The following is a 14,728-nucleotide window of genomic DNA, read 5'->3' as shown; positions in this document are numbered from 1 at the left end:
TGGAAATGTTTATCCAGGAAGGCAAACCTTAGGAACTAATGATGATCCTTGTGAATAGGAATATGAAGGTATGCATTCTTCAAGTCCACGGTAGTCATATATTGACCCTCCTGGATCATTGGTAAAATTGTTCGGATGGTCTCCATCTTGAAGGATGGAACTCTGAGAAACTTGTTTAGACTCTTGAGGTCTAAAATAGGTCTGAACGTTCCCTCTTTTTTGGGAACAGCGAAAAGATTTGAGTAAAATCCCTGTCCCTGTTCTAGTCTTGGAACGGGACAAATTACTCCCATAGTGGAGAGGTCTTTTACACAACGTAAGAACGCCTCTCTTTTTATCTGGTCTACAGACAATTGTGAAAGAAGAAATCTCCCTCTTGGGAGAAAATCCCTGAATTCCAGTTGATACCCGTGGGTCACAATTTCCAGTGCCCAGGGGTCCTGAACATCTCTTGACCAAGCCTGGGCAAAGAAAGAAAGTCTGCCCCCTGCTAGATCCGGTCCCGGATCGGGGGCCGCCCCTTCATGCTGTCTTTGTAGCAGCAGCGGGCTTTTTGGGTTGTTTACCCTTGTTCCAAGACTGGTTAGATCTCCAGACTGACTTGGACTGAGCAAAATTTCCTTCCTGCTTTGTGGAGGAAGAGGAAGCAGAGGGTACTCCTTTAAAATTTGAAAATTATTCTGTTTACCCCTCATCTTAACAGACTTATCCTGAGGTAGAACGTGACCTTTACCTCCAGTAATGTCAGAAATGATTTCCTTTAACTCAGGCCCGAATAGGGTCTTCCCTTTGAAAGGAATAGCTAAGAGCTTAGATTTAGAGGACACATCAGCAGACCACGATTTTAACCATAACGCTCTACGCGCCAAAATGGCAAATCCTGCATTTTTCGCCGCCAACTTAGCAATTTGAAAGGCGGCATCTGTAATAAAAGAATTAGCTAGCTTGAGAGCCTTAATTCTATCTAAAATGTCCTCTAAAGGGGTATCAACCTTCAGAGACTCTTCTAGAGCATCTAACCAAAAAGCTGCTGCAGTAGTAACTGGAACAATGCAAGCTGTTGATTGTAACAGGAAACCCTGATGAATAAATAATTTCTTTAGAAGACCCTCTAACTTCTTATCCATAGGGTCTTTGAAAGCACAACTGTCTTCAATAGGTATAGTTGTACGCTTAGCCAGGGTAGAAATAGCTCCCTCCACCTTAGGGACCGACTGCCAAGAGTCCCGATTGGTGTCTGATATGGGATATATTTTCTTGAAATTAGGAAGAGGAGAGAACGGTATACTCCTCCCTTCCCTCTAACTTGGGGAGAATTAGATGGCATATCCTGATTCTCTTCAGACTGAGAATCATCCTTAGGCACACTTTCATTACCTAAAATATGCTTTTTACATTGTAAGGCCCTTTCAGTACAAGAGGTACACAAAGTAAGAGGGGGTACCACAATGGCTTCTAAACACATAGAACAATTAGTTTCCTCAATGTCAGACATGTTGAACAGACTAGTAATAACCACAATAGTCGTAGATCACCTTATTTATTGATTTAAACAACTTTTAGAAAAATGTGTACTGCGCCTTTAAGAAATAAAAAGCGCACAATTTTTTCTCAGACTGCCTAAAACGTTAATAAACGCTACACAATTAAATATATATATTCGATTGGCCCAAAAATTATTGCATCCTATAAGCAAAAGGTGAATTTACCCTCTAAGAGACATTTTAACCAAAAAAATGAGTTTTGACAGAAAAAATGACCCCTGCACCTCTGTGGCGCCTACCTGCCCCCAGGGTACTGCAAAATGACTCGACAATGATCCAGTGAACAGAACACAATGTTAGCCCCCACCGGAGCCAATGCCTACTGCCTTCTCAGTCAGATTAAACTGCGTGTCTGAGAGCGTGAAATAGGCCCCGCCCATCATGGACGTTGTCCTAAAACTCTGTCTAACCGCATGGGAACCAGTTTTGAAAGATAAGCCATGTGGTCCCCTTAGAATCTCTTAATAAAAAAACTGCAGTCCAACTGACTTTGAAATAAAATATATAATGTCAAGCTGCCTCCCAAGCTGAGTCCAGCCCAATACAGTGTCAAATCAATATGTATAAACACAGGATCTTCAGTAACACCCTCAGTGTACAGGTCTACTGCTTACCCCTTCCCTTGCAGGGAAAGGATGTCAGCCAGTTCTGATATACAAAGTCTCCTCAGAAATAAAAGACTGAACATACCTCAATGCTGCTTGTAGCATGACACCGTTCTCACTGAAGATTTCTCTTGCATTACCTTCAGAAGCTCCGTGGGAACCAACATGGATCTTAGTTACATCTGCTAAGATCATCAACCTCAGGGCAGAAATCTTCTTTCCATATCTACCTGAGTAAAATAGTACTCACCGGTACCATTTAATATAAAAAACTTCTTGATTGAAGAATCTAAAACTAACACCTCACTTTACCTCTTCCTATTACTAACACAGGCAAAGAGAATGACTGGGGGTGGAGGGAAGGGAGGAGCTATATATACAGCTCTGCTGTGGTGCTCTTTGCCACTTCCTGTTAGCAGGAGGTTAATATCCCACAAGGATGAAATCCGTGGACTCGTCGTATCTTGTAGAAGAAAAGAAAGATATTGTACCTCAAAATGTCCTAAGTATTCAAACCCCATTGCAAAGGATTTTAAGCAGCTTATCAGTATGTCTGTCCCGGGACAGGCAAGGGAGTGAGCATCGTGCACACTCATGTTATTTCCCTATTCAGTTTAAGGACGTTTACTATGAAATCTCATGAGAGTTAAGTCCAATCTCATGAGATCACAGTAAAAAAAGAGTTCATAACCTCATTTCTTCCTTTTTGTTATTTTTTTTTTTTTTACCTGCAGCTGGCCAGCAGCTGAATTATAACTTTTTACACAGCACTTACTCTGGTGAGCTGAGGAGATTGTGAGGTAAAATATCTTCCTTTTTTACATAGAGATGCTTAGATGATATTTTCCTGTCAGCTTTTTACAGTTATACTGCATCAGTTTCAAGTGATTTAGCATATGAGTATTATGTCCCTTTAATATCTCCTTCTGAAATCAACTCTGGGACAACCCAGAAATTAAAATTAAAATAACATTCATAATTTAAAAAAACAAAATTGAGCGTAGATAATACAATACATTAAAATTGCAGCATACACATAATGAAACAATCAAAATAATTTGTTACTAAAATGCTTGCTAAATGATATAATATTATTGATTTAACGTTAGACACGCCTTTTGAAAGGTTTAATTATTAGAATGGGATAGAGGGGGACAGGAGAGTCTGCGGGTAACAGAGAAGTTTCATACAGAACCTGTGTTCCACTCAGCGCTGTTGTGATAACATGCCTGCTGTTTGCCATTGAACGTTATTAATGCCTTCTACAAAACCCGAAGATAAGTAATGTGTTTATAGTTTAATCACTGCCTTGTGTTACTGTACTGTAATACACAGATGTGTTATTGCAATACGTTCATAATAAACACTGTTGTTATTCTACTGTAATTTGTTTTGGTTTTCCCTTTTTCAGTACTATAGTGAAAAGTAGTTTGAGCCTTCTCAGCGCCATTTCTCTTATACTATACAATTCTTATACTCTGGATAAAAAGGGAAATGACAATATATATGAAGAATAGCTTAGTCACCGTAATACATCATTTTCTTTTTTTTTTTCACTAACATTAAGAATCAAATGCTCGGATCTAAATCAAAACGCTTTTTTTTTTTTTTTTTTTTTTTAAACAAACTTTGTTTCAGTTTTCCTTCATAATAAAGTATTAAACAAAAATTGTCTTCAGATAAGAATGCAGGTGTTCAGAAATGATTTAGCTAAGCAAATGATTCCTCCTATGTTGGTACATAAAATATTTTCATTTTCGAATTCTTAAATATTTAAAAATATTTTAAAGAGATTAAACATAACAATCCTGCTTCTTAATGAGAGTAGAAAATACATCTCCATTTTTAAATACAAAGAAAAAAAAACTTAAATGTCTTTTTAAATATTAAAAAAAACAGTGAACAATTAATTTTAAATCAAAATGAAGCGACTTCGTTATTATTATATAAACCAAAACATAATGAAGCTTGTATATAGTTTAGCTATACTGTTTATTTTTTGCTTTTCCAAAATAATGTATTTGACTGCTACAAGCACTATCAATACTTATGGAGATCTTTGAAATGTGATCATAATGAGCGTCACAATATGTCTCACTCAGAATCGTATCAGGCAGTAACATCTACTGATTGCTTAGACTTCCTCAGGTTTGTTACAAACACAAGGTACTTACTCTTCTTCTCCCTCTGAGCCTCCTCAAGCTGCTGCTCAAGATTTACTATCTGTTGGTAGAGGGACTCCCGCTCAGAATCCTTGCTTAGTTTCTGCTCCTTCAGCTGCTCTCTGCTTTGCTGGAGCTGGCGTCGGACCTTCCGCTCTCTCCCATCCCGCTCTTTCACCTCTTCCCGTAACCATTGCAGTTTAGTCTAGACAGGGAAAAAACAGGCATGACTTGGAAAGTGGCCTTGACTGATCTTTACGGTGTGAAAAAGAACGTCACCCATGCCAGACCACATCGATTTATTTACATCTAAACAGAAACTCTCAAATATACACCAATCAAAATCATTCTACTTTGCACAGTGGGCATGATTCACCAAATCTAACCAAGGATCACACGGGAGGAGTCTAAATGAGATGGCCTTCACTATGTTCTGGAGTTCAAGCTCTACAAGTTTGATGTTCTCTCCTCTTTTTAATATTTAATATTTAATACTGATGTGCTTAAAGGGATATAAAGCAGCCTGTTTCATTGTTGTAACAAAGCAAGCACTAAACAGTTGGTTATACTTAAAGGGACAGTCTACACCAAAATTTGTATTGCTTTAAAAGATAGATAATCCCTTTATTACCCATTCCCAGTTTTGTATAACCTACACGGTTATATTAATATACTTTTTACTTCTGTGATTACCATGTATCTAAGCCTCTGCAGACTGCCCCCTTATTTTGTCAGATTTGCATTTCAAATCAGTGTCCTCTCATAAGTAACTCCACAGGCGTGAGCACAATGTACTCTATAAGGCACACATCAACTAACGCCATCTAGCTGTTAAAAACTGACAAATGCATTCAGACAAGAGGCGGCCTTCAAGGGCTTAGAAATTAGCATATGAGCCTACCTAGGTTTAGTTTTCAACAAAGAATACCAAAGCAAACAAAGCAAATTTGACGATAAAAGTAAATTAGAAAGGTATTTAAAATGACATGCCATATGCATTATTCCTCATTTTTAAAATATTTTTTATCCGTTTTTTTCTGTCTTTTTTTCTGTCATTTATGCAGAGTCCATTACTTTCTGTCACAGCCCTACAAGAGGGGCTGAAGTCTCTACAAGAAGGCAACTCTAGCTTGATGTCATAAATCCTCTAGAGTAACTTAAGCTGGCTTATGGATTAGAGAATGCAAGAGAAGCAGTACCTCTATTTTGCTCAAGCTCAGTAGAGGAAGACTGCAACTTAAGTTCAAAAAATGTCAGCTCTCTTATCTCCTTGAGGGCAGCTACACTAAGTTCTAAGTGCTTATTCTTGTCAGGATATGGCTGAGTGGCATTGGATATCACAAAATTCAATATATCATCTAGCTAATATCTACTATGAATTGATTTAGCTGCATTGTGAACAAACACTGCAATGGGTGATATCAACCCCTCCCTTTTATCCTCAACTACAGGACTTGTAGAACAAAAGAAATAGACAGGACTTCTAAAAAGAACAAACATTGGTCCCAAATTAGAGATAATGTCACATCTCAAGAGCCATTGATCACGGTCTCAGAAGAGAGGTAATTTCTAATGAATTATTGTTGTATAGCCTTCCCAGATTGAAATCTCTAAATTAAATTTAGCCTAAGAAATTCATTACTTAGAAGATCACAAGAATCCCTGTAGACAACAGTCGCCCAGTCTGGACTGATATCTGAATATACAAACATACTCAGACAGCCCTTATCGTCTAAGTGTTAAATTGGTACCTGCTGAGGTTCAATATACATAAGGCATCTGAACTCAAGTTACCTACAGACATATGGGAATGCTGTGACTTAATCTTCATATACGATTATAGTAACTATATATATATATATAGACATATATATTTCATTGATTGATACTACTAGTCCCTCATAAAAATTTAACTTTTAAGGCATTTTCTAAAGTATGATGCTAGACGTACACTCATGTTTAGTATCTATAAATAAATGATAAATTGTATTAAATGGCACTATATGGTTCAATATATATTAAACAACATAGTTTGTGTAAGAACTTACCTGATAAATTAATTTCTTTCATATTGGCAAGAGTCCATGAGCTAGTGATGTATGGGATATATAATCCTACCAGGAGGGTCAAAGTTTCCCAAACCTCAAAATGCCTATAAATACACACCTCACCACACCCACAATTCAGTTTAACAAATAGCCAAGTAGTGGGGTGATAGAAAAAGGAGTAAAAAGCATCAAAAAAGGAACTGGAAATATAATTGTGCTTTATACAAAAAAATATAACCACCATAAAAAGGGTGGGTCTCATGGACTCTTGTCAATATGAAAGAAATGAATTTATCAGGCAAGTTCTTACATAAATTATGTTTTTCCGCTGAAAAAATTAAATCCACATCCAAAAAAATAAGTTTTTCTAATAATTGAAAAGAAAAAACTTAAAACATAAGCAGAGGAATCAAACTGAAACGGCTGCCTGAAGAACGTTTCTACCAAAAACTGGGTCCGAAGAGGCAAATACATCAAAACGGTAGAATTTAGTAAATTTATGCAAAGAAGACCAAGTTGCTGCTTTGCAAATCTGATCAACTGAAGCTTCATTTTTAAAAGCCCACGAAGTGGAAACCAATCTAGTAGAATGAGCTGTGATTCTCTGAGGCAGGGCCTGACCCGACTCCGGATAAAAGAAGGGGGATATTTAATAATGGCACTATTATAGGCGTGCCCCACTCTATTTAATGTTTATAATGTATTGTGTGAGGACCTACTATGGTTCCACACCCTTATTACTTAATATTAGTGGGTTGGTGCTTGTGCATGAAATGGATATATACTACAAAGTTGTGGAACTAGAGGTGTTCCACAGGACAGAATGCACATGTAGCACTCTAATGCCCAGACTCACAGGGCGGTGCTTAATGGGACTGATTAAAATATAACCTTTATTGTCTACATTAAGATGGGTTTAACAAAATATAACACACAACAACAAATACATTCTATTATTAAAATCAACACTGTGAGATAGAACCTGGTAATGCATTTGGCTGTACTATATATGAATTACTCTTGCCTTTATTGTAAAGTAGTACAGCATATATAAATATCCTAGTCAATTACCCTGTATATGTATAACTAGCAAGGAAAGATACCGATTGCTGGTAAACATATTCTAATTATATGCCCACTGGGGTTGTGTTAAATAATAATTCATGTGAACCTATAGTCAAAATTCATACATTCTATATATATAGTAATCAAATTGAATCTTCTTCGGTGCTTTACTGTGGTGTGCCCACAGTGTACGTTATATTGAAACGTGGATCACCGAAAACGAGCAAAGGGGATCGCGTCCGATGCTGCAGTCATGAAACCAAAAACTTCTATGCACATAGCCACAAGCTGAAACCAATTTAATTTGTCTCTTGTCTGTTAGAGAAAGAGAAAGAGTCATGGACACTGAATCTATCTGGAAACCTAAAAAGGTGACCCTTGTCTGAGGAATCAAGGAACTGTTTGGTAAATTGATCCTCCAACAATGTCTTTGAAGAAACAACACTAGTTGATTTGTGTGAGATTTGGCAGAATGTAAAGACTGAGCTAGTACCAAGATATCGTCCAAATAAGGAAACACCGCAATACCCTGTTCTCTGATTACAGAGAGTAGGGTACCGAGAACCTTTGAAAAAATTATTGGAGCTGTCGCTAGGCCAAATGCAAGAGCGACAAGTTGATAATGATTGTCTAGAAAAGAGAATCTCAGAAACCGATAGTGGTCTGGATGAATCGGAATATGAAGATATGCATCCTGCAAGTCTATCGTGGACATATAATGACCTTGCTGAACAAAAGGCAGAATAGTCCTTATAGTCACCATTTTGAAAGTTGGAACTCTTACAAAACGATTCAAAATTGTCAGAACCAGAACTGGCCTGAATGAATTTTCTTTCTTTGGGACAATGAATAGATTTGAATAAAACCCCAGACCCTGTTCCTTAAACGGAACTGGTATGATTACCCCTGAAAGCTCTAGATCTAAAAAACACTTCAGAAGCCTGAGCCTTCACTGGATTTGCTGGAACATGTGAGAGAAAAAATCTTCTCACAGGAGGTCTTACTCTGAAACCTATTCGATACCCTTGAGAGACAATACTCTAAATCTATTGATTTTGGACAGATTCTGCCTAAAAGTTTTGGAAATATTTGAATCTGCCCCCCACCAGCTGTGCTGGAATGAGGGCCACACCTTCATGCGGACTTGGGGGCTGGCTATGGTTTCTTAAAAGGCTTGGATTTATTGCAACTTGAAGAAGGCTTTCAATTGGAACCAGATTCTTTGGGGGAAGGATTGGCTTTCTGTTCCTTATTCTGTCGAAAAGAACGAAAACTATTAGAAGCTTTAGATTTACCCTTAAAAAAACCTTCCCCCCAGTGACAGTTGAAATAATTGAATCCAACTGAGAACCAAATAAATTTTTACCTTGGAAAGAGATAGTAATCTAGATTTAGATACTGTGTCTGCATTTCAATATTTGAGCCACAAAGCTCTTTTAGCTAAAATAGTTAAAGACATACAGGGAGTGCAGAATTATTAGGCAAATGAGTATTTTGACCACATCATCCTCTTTATGCATGTTGTCTTACTCCAAGCTGTATAGGCTCGAAAGCCTACTACCAATTAAGCATATTAGGTGATGTGCATCTCTGTAATGAGAAGGGGTGTGGTCTAATGACATCAACACCCTATATCAGGTGTGCATAATTATTAGGCAACTTCCTTTCCTTTGGCAAAATGGGTCAAAAGAAGGACTTGACAGGCTCAGAAAAGTCAAAAATAGTGAGATATCTTGCAGAGGGATGCAGAACTCTTAAAATTGCAAAGCTTCTGAAGCGTGATCATCGAACAATCAAGCGTTTCATTCAAAATAGTCAACAGGGTCGCAAGAAGCGTGTGGAAAAACCAAGGCGCAAAATAACTGCCCATGAACTGAGAAAAGTCAAGCGTGCAGCTGCCAAGATGCCACTTGCCACCAGTTTGGCCATATTTCAGAGCTGCAACATCACTGGAGTGCCCAAAAGCACAAGGTGTGCAATACTCAGAGACATGGCCAAGGTAAGAAAGGCTGAAAGACGACCACCACTGAACAAGACACACAAGCTGAAACGTCAAGACTGGGCCAAGAAATATCTCAAGACTGATTTTTCTAAGGTTTTATGGACTGATGAAATGAGAGTGAGTCTTGATGGGCCAGATGGATGGGCCCGTGGCTGGATTGGTAAAGGGCAGAGAGCTCCAGTCCGACTCAGACGCCAGCAAGGTGGAGGTGGAGTACTGGTTTGGGCTGGTATCATCAAAGATGAGCTTGTGGGGCCTTTTCGGGTTGAGGATGGAGTCAAGCTCAACTTCCAGTCCTACTGCCAGTTTCTGGAAGACACCTTCTTCAAGCAGTGGTACAGGAAGAAGTCTGCATCCTTCAAGAAAAACATGATTTTCATGCAGGACAATGCTCCATCACACGCGTCCAAGTACTCCACAGCGTGGCTGGCAAGAAAGGGTATAAAAGAAGAAAATCTAATGACATGGCCTCCTTGTTCACCTGATGTGAACCCCATTGAGAACCTGTGGTCCATCATCAAATGTGAGATTTACAAGGAGGGAAAACAGTACACCTCTCTGAACAGTGTCTGGGAGGCTGTGGTTGCTGCTGCACGCAATGTTGATGGTGAACAGATCAAAACACTGACAGAATCCATGGATGGCAGGCTTTTGAGTGTCCTTGCAAAGAAAGGTGGCTATATTGGTCACTGATTTGTTTTTGTTTTGAATGTCAGAAATGTATATTTGTGAATGTTGAGATGTTATATTGGTTTCACTGGTAAAAATAAATAATTGAAATGGGTATATATTTGTTTTTTGTTAAGTTGCCTAATAATTATGCACAGTAATAGTCACCTGCACACACAGATATCCCCCTAAAATAGCTAAAACTAAAAACAAACTAAAAACTACTTCCAAAAATATTCAGCTTTGATATTAATGAGTGTTTTGGGTTCATTGAGAACATGGTTGTTGTTCAATAATAAAATTAATCCTCAAAAATACAACTTGCCTAATAATTCTGCACTCCCTGTAGATTTAACATCAATATTGATGATATCAAAAATAGCATCACAGATAAAATAATTAGCATGTGTAAGCAAGCGAACAATGCTAGACAAATCAGAATCTGTTTCCTGTTGCGCTAAGCTTTCCAACCAAAAGGTTGATGCAGCGGCAACATCAGCCATGGATATAGCAGGCCTAAGAATGTAGCCAGAAAATAAGCTTTCCTTAGATAAGATTCAAGTTTCCTATCTAAAGGGTCCTTAAAAGAAGTACTATCTTCCATAGGAATAGTAGTACGTTTGGCAATAGTAGAAATAGCCCCATCAACTTTGGATATTTTCTCCCAAAACTCCAATCTAACTGCTGGCAAAGGATTCAACTTTTTAAACCTGGAAGAAGGAATAAAAGAAGTACCAGGCCTATTCCATTCCTTTGAAATCATATCAGAAATAGCATCAGGAACTAGAAAAACCTCTGGAGTAACCACAGGTGGTTTATAAACAGAATTTAATCGTTTACTAGTTTTAGTATAAAGAGGACTAGTTTCCTCAATATCCAAAGTAATCAACATCTCTTTTAACAAGGAACGAATATACTCCATCTTAGAGACAAGTAGATTTATCAGTGTCAATATCTGAGGTAGGATCTTCTGAACCAGATAGATCCACATCAGGAGGAGGATAATTCAGTCGGTCATTTGAAATTTCATCAACTTTATGAGAAGTTTTAAAAGACCTTTTACGTTTATTAGAAGGCGGAATAGCAGACAAAGCCTTCTGAATCGCATCAGCAATACAATCTTTTATATTTACAGGAATATCATGTACATTAGAAGTTGAAGGAACAACAGGAATTGTACTAGTACTGATGGATACATTCTCTGCATGTAAAAGCTTATGACAACTGATACATACTACTGCTGGAGATATAATCTCCTCAAACTTACAACAGATACACTTAGCTTTGGTAGAACTGTTATCAGGCAGCAGGGTTCCAACAGTGGTTTCTGAGACAGGATCAGATTGAGACATCTTGCAAATGTAAGAGAAAAAAACAACATATAAAGCAAAATTATCAATTTCCTTATATATGGCAGTTTCAGGAATAAGAAAAAAAATGCAAACAGCATAGCCCTCTGAGCATAAAAAAGGCAAGAGGCATATAGGAAGTGGGGTTTAAATAATTAAATTATTTGGCGCCAAGTATGACGCACAACGCAAACTGAAATTTTTTGGCACTAACAACATCCGGACATGACGCAACTCGCGTCATGGCAGACGTAACCTTGTGCAAGGAAACCTGGCGTGAACTAAGATGCCGGAAATGACGAATTTGCGTCACCGAACGTGCCTCTCGTGCCAAGAACGACGCAATAAATATCAGCATTTTGCGACCTCGCGAGCTTAATTTTGCCTGCGAAAATTAATGAAAAAGCAGTCAATTTGAAGAAAAGACTATACCCCAGGTAAGAAAAAATAACTTCCTAAATATGTTTCCCAATTTTGAAACGGATAGTCTGCAAAAGGAAATATACATAAACCTGAATCATGGCAAATATAAGTACAATACATTGGCTATCCACATATAGCAGATAGCCAAACCAGTACTGAAACAGTATCAGTAGAGGTAATAGAATATGAGAGTATATCGTCGATCTGAAAAGGGAGGTAGGAGATGAATCTCTACGAACGATAATAGAGAACCATTGAAAAGATTTCCCGTGAGGAAAACCATAGAATCAATAGGTGATACTCTCTTCATATCCCTCTGACAAACACTGTACTCTGAGAGGAATCAGGCTTCAAAATGCTGAGAAGCGCATATCACAGAAGAAAAGCAAGCACAAACATATTTCACCACCTCCATAGGGAGGCAAAGTTTGTAAAACTGAATTGTGGGTGTGGTGAGGGGTGTATTTATAGGCATTTTGAGGTTTGGGAAACTTTACCCCTTCTGATAGGATTGTATATCCCATACGTCACTAGCTCATGGACTCTTGCCAACTACATGAAAGGAATATGAATTATTAATACTGGAAATTATAGTATAATAATCATTTTAAAGGTTAGATAGTAAGCTGTTAGCAGTATTGATGGTGAAACTGCATTTCTGGTCATCTGCTACCCCCTAGTGGATTAAAACTGGTATGACAGCCACACGAATTGACTGTTTAAAATAGCCATATGTTCCCAGCAAGCCAATCAAATGTTTCAGCTCAAAGGGCCTATCAAAGAGACAAGCTCCGAGGACGAATGGAAAGACAAGCATCCGTTAAGGGCATATCCAACATTCACCAATGATTACAAAAAAGGGAGGGGCCTATCACTTGAAAAGCTCATGCATAGGAGAAATAAGAGGTCTTTGTTTGCTAAAATTTTGACTGATAACTTTGCTGCCATTTTGGGACACAGTCACTATAAACGAAATTGGGCTACCTTTTCTTATCCATATTGCAAAATATCTCTCTTATTTTAGGAGGTGAAATTGGACTTATCGGAGAAAGCTGAGACACTCAATTGGTTTTATGTGGTGACGTATGACTGTTCTATATTTTTAATATTTTAAACAAAGGTATTCTAGGCTATAGTTAAATTGCAGCTAGTAATTTAAAGAGCATATTTTGTGTTTTAAGTTATATCCATAGGCCTGTGTAAATTAGAACCAGTCATATTCAGCACTAAATAATTTATTTGCTAGATAGGGTTTTACACTCCAGATTTATAAGTCAGTCATTATAGTGAACTCTTTCAGAACTGTACATAAACTGGTTATTGTGATTAAATCCCCGGTAGTTATTAATTAAGCATAGTAAGTTGGTAATCCATATTGGGCATTGAACTAGAGTTACTGGTTAATAACAGAAGATTCTGGTATTTTAATGCGATTATTGTAAGTAAAGTTAATTTTAAGGGTATATCTTTTATGATCTTTGTAAAGAATATTATAGCAGCATAAATGCATATGTGTATGGTTGATTCATAATCTAGTCTCTACATAATATATTTCAATGTGTATATAAATATTAACAAATCTAAAGAATTTAGGAATAATTATTAAATTTCAATTGTTTCGTATATACATTTTAATTGGGGGTTTATTTTAAATAATAATAATAATAATAATAAATACATTGTATTATAACCCTGGTATATACTGACATTCTGCAAGAAAACAAGTAAAATTGTTTGCTTTTTTTTTTTTTTTTTACACAATCTGTTTCTTTTGGGGTTTACTTTAACATATTTGTTTTTAATAAAAGGTTACTGTTTTATATCCATTAAAGGAACAGTCTACTCCAGAATTGTTATTGTTTAAAAGATAGATAATCCCTTTATTACCCATTTCCCTGTTTTGCATAACTAACACGGTTATATTAATATACTTTTTACCTCTGTGATAACCTTGTATATAAGCCTCTGCAGACTGCCCCCTTATTTTAGTTCTTTTGATAGACTTGCATTTAGCCAATCAGTTCCCTCTCATTTGTAACTCCACGGGCGTGGTCAGAATGGGCTTAAAAATTAGCATACGGGCCTACCTAGCTTTAGCTTGCAACAAAGAATACAAAGAGAACAAAGCAAATTCCATGATAAAAGTGAATTGGAAAGTTGTTTAAAATTGCATTCCCTATCTGAATCATGAAAGTAAAATTTTGACTAGACTGTCCCTTTAAGTGCTCATGCTAGCACTCCCCCTTTTGCAGTATTTACTATTTAATGCTTACAACTGTTAAATTACAGGCAAGGGAGCCTTCCTATGCATAGTAAAAAAACATAATTTATGTAAGAACTTACCTGATAAATTCATTTCTTTCATATTAGCAAGAGTCCATGAGCTAGTGACGTATGGGATATACATTCCTACCAGGAGGGGCAAAGTTTCCCAAACCTTAAAATGCCTATAAATACACCCCTCACCACACCCACAATTCAGTTTAACGAATAGCCAAGAAGTGGGGTGATAAGAAAAAAGTATATAAAATAAGGAATTGGAATCATAACCACCACAAAAAAAGGGCGGGCCTCATGGACTCTTGCTAATATGAAAGAAATGAATTTATCAGGTAAGTTCTTACATAAATTATGTTTTCTTTCATGTAATTAGCAAGAGTCCATGAGCTAGTGACGTATGGGATAATGACTACCCAAGATGTGGATCTTTCCACACAAGAGTCACTAGAGAGGGAGGGATAAAATAAAGACAGCCAATTCCTGCTGAAAATAATCCACACCCAAAATAAAGTTTAATGAAAAAACATAAGCAGAAGATTCAAACTGAAAACGCTGCCTGAAGTACTTTTCTACCAAAAACT

General features: G+C 37.3%; 1 protein-coding gene across 1 annotated transcript in view; it reads right to left on the bottom strand.

The window, feature by feature from the left end:
• CEP128 (centrosomal protein 128) overlaps positions 1-14,728 on the bottom strand; it is a 667,652-nt gene that overhangs the window by 342,166 nt on the left and 310,758 nt on the right. The window contains exon 20 of the mRNA XM_053697350.1: positions 4,324-4,516. Within this exon, the coding sequence (XP_053553325.1) occupies positions 4,324-4,516 (193 nt within the window). The remainder of the gene's footprint in view (positions 1-4,323; positions 4,517-14,728) is intronic.

Source organism: Bombina bombina, chromosome 1 (assembly GCF_027579735.1).
Source record: "Bombina bombina isolate aBomBom1 chromosome 1, aBomBom1.pri, whole genome shotgun sequence".
In the NCBI taxonomy this organism is placed as follows: domain Eukaryota; kingdom Metazoa; phylum Chordata; class Amphibia; order Anura; family Bombinatoridae; genus Bombina; species Bombina bombina.
Note: the sequence above shows the minus strand (reverse complement) of the source record. Positions and strands in the feature narration are given on the sequence as shown.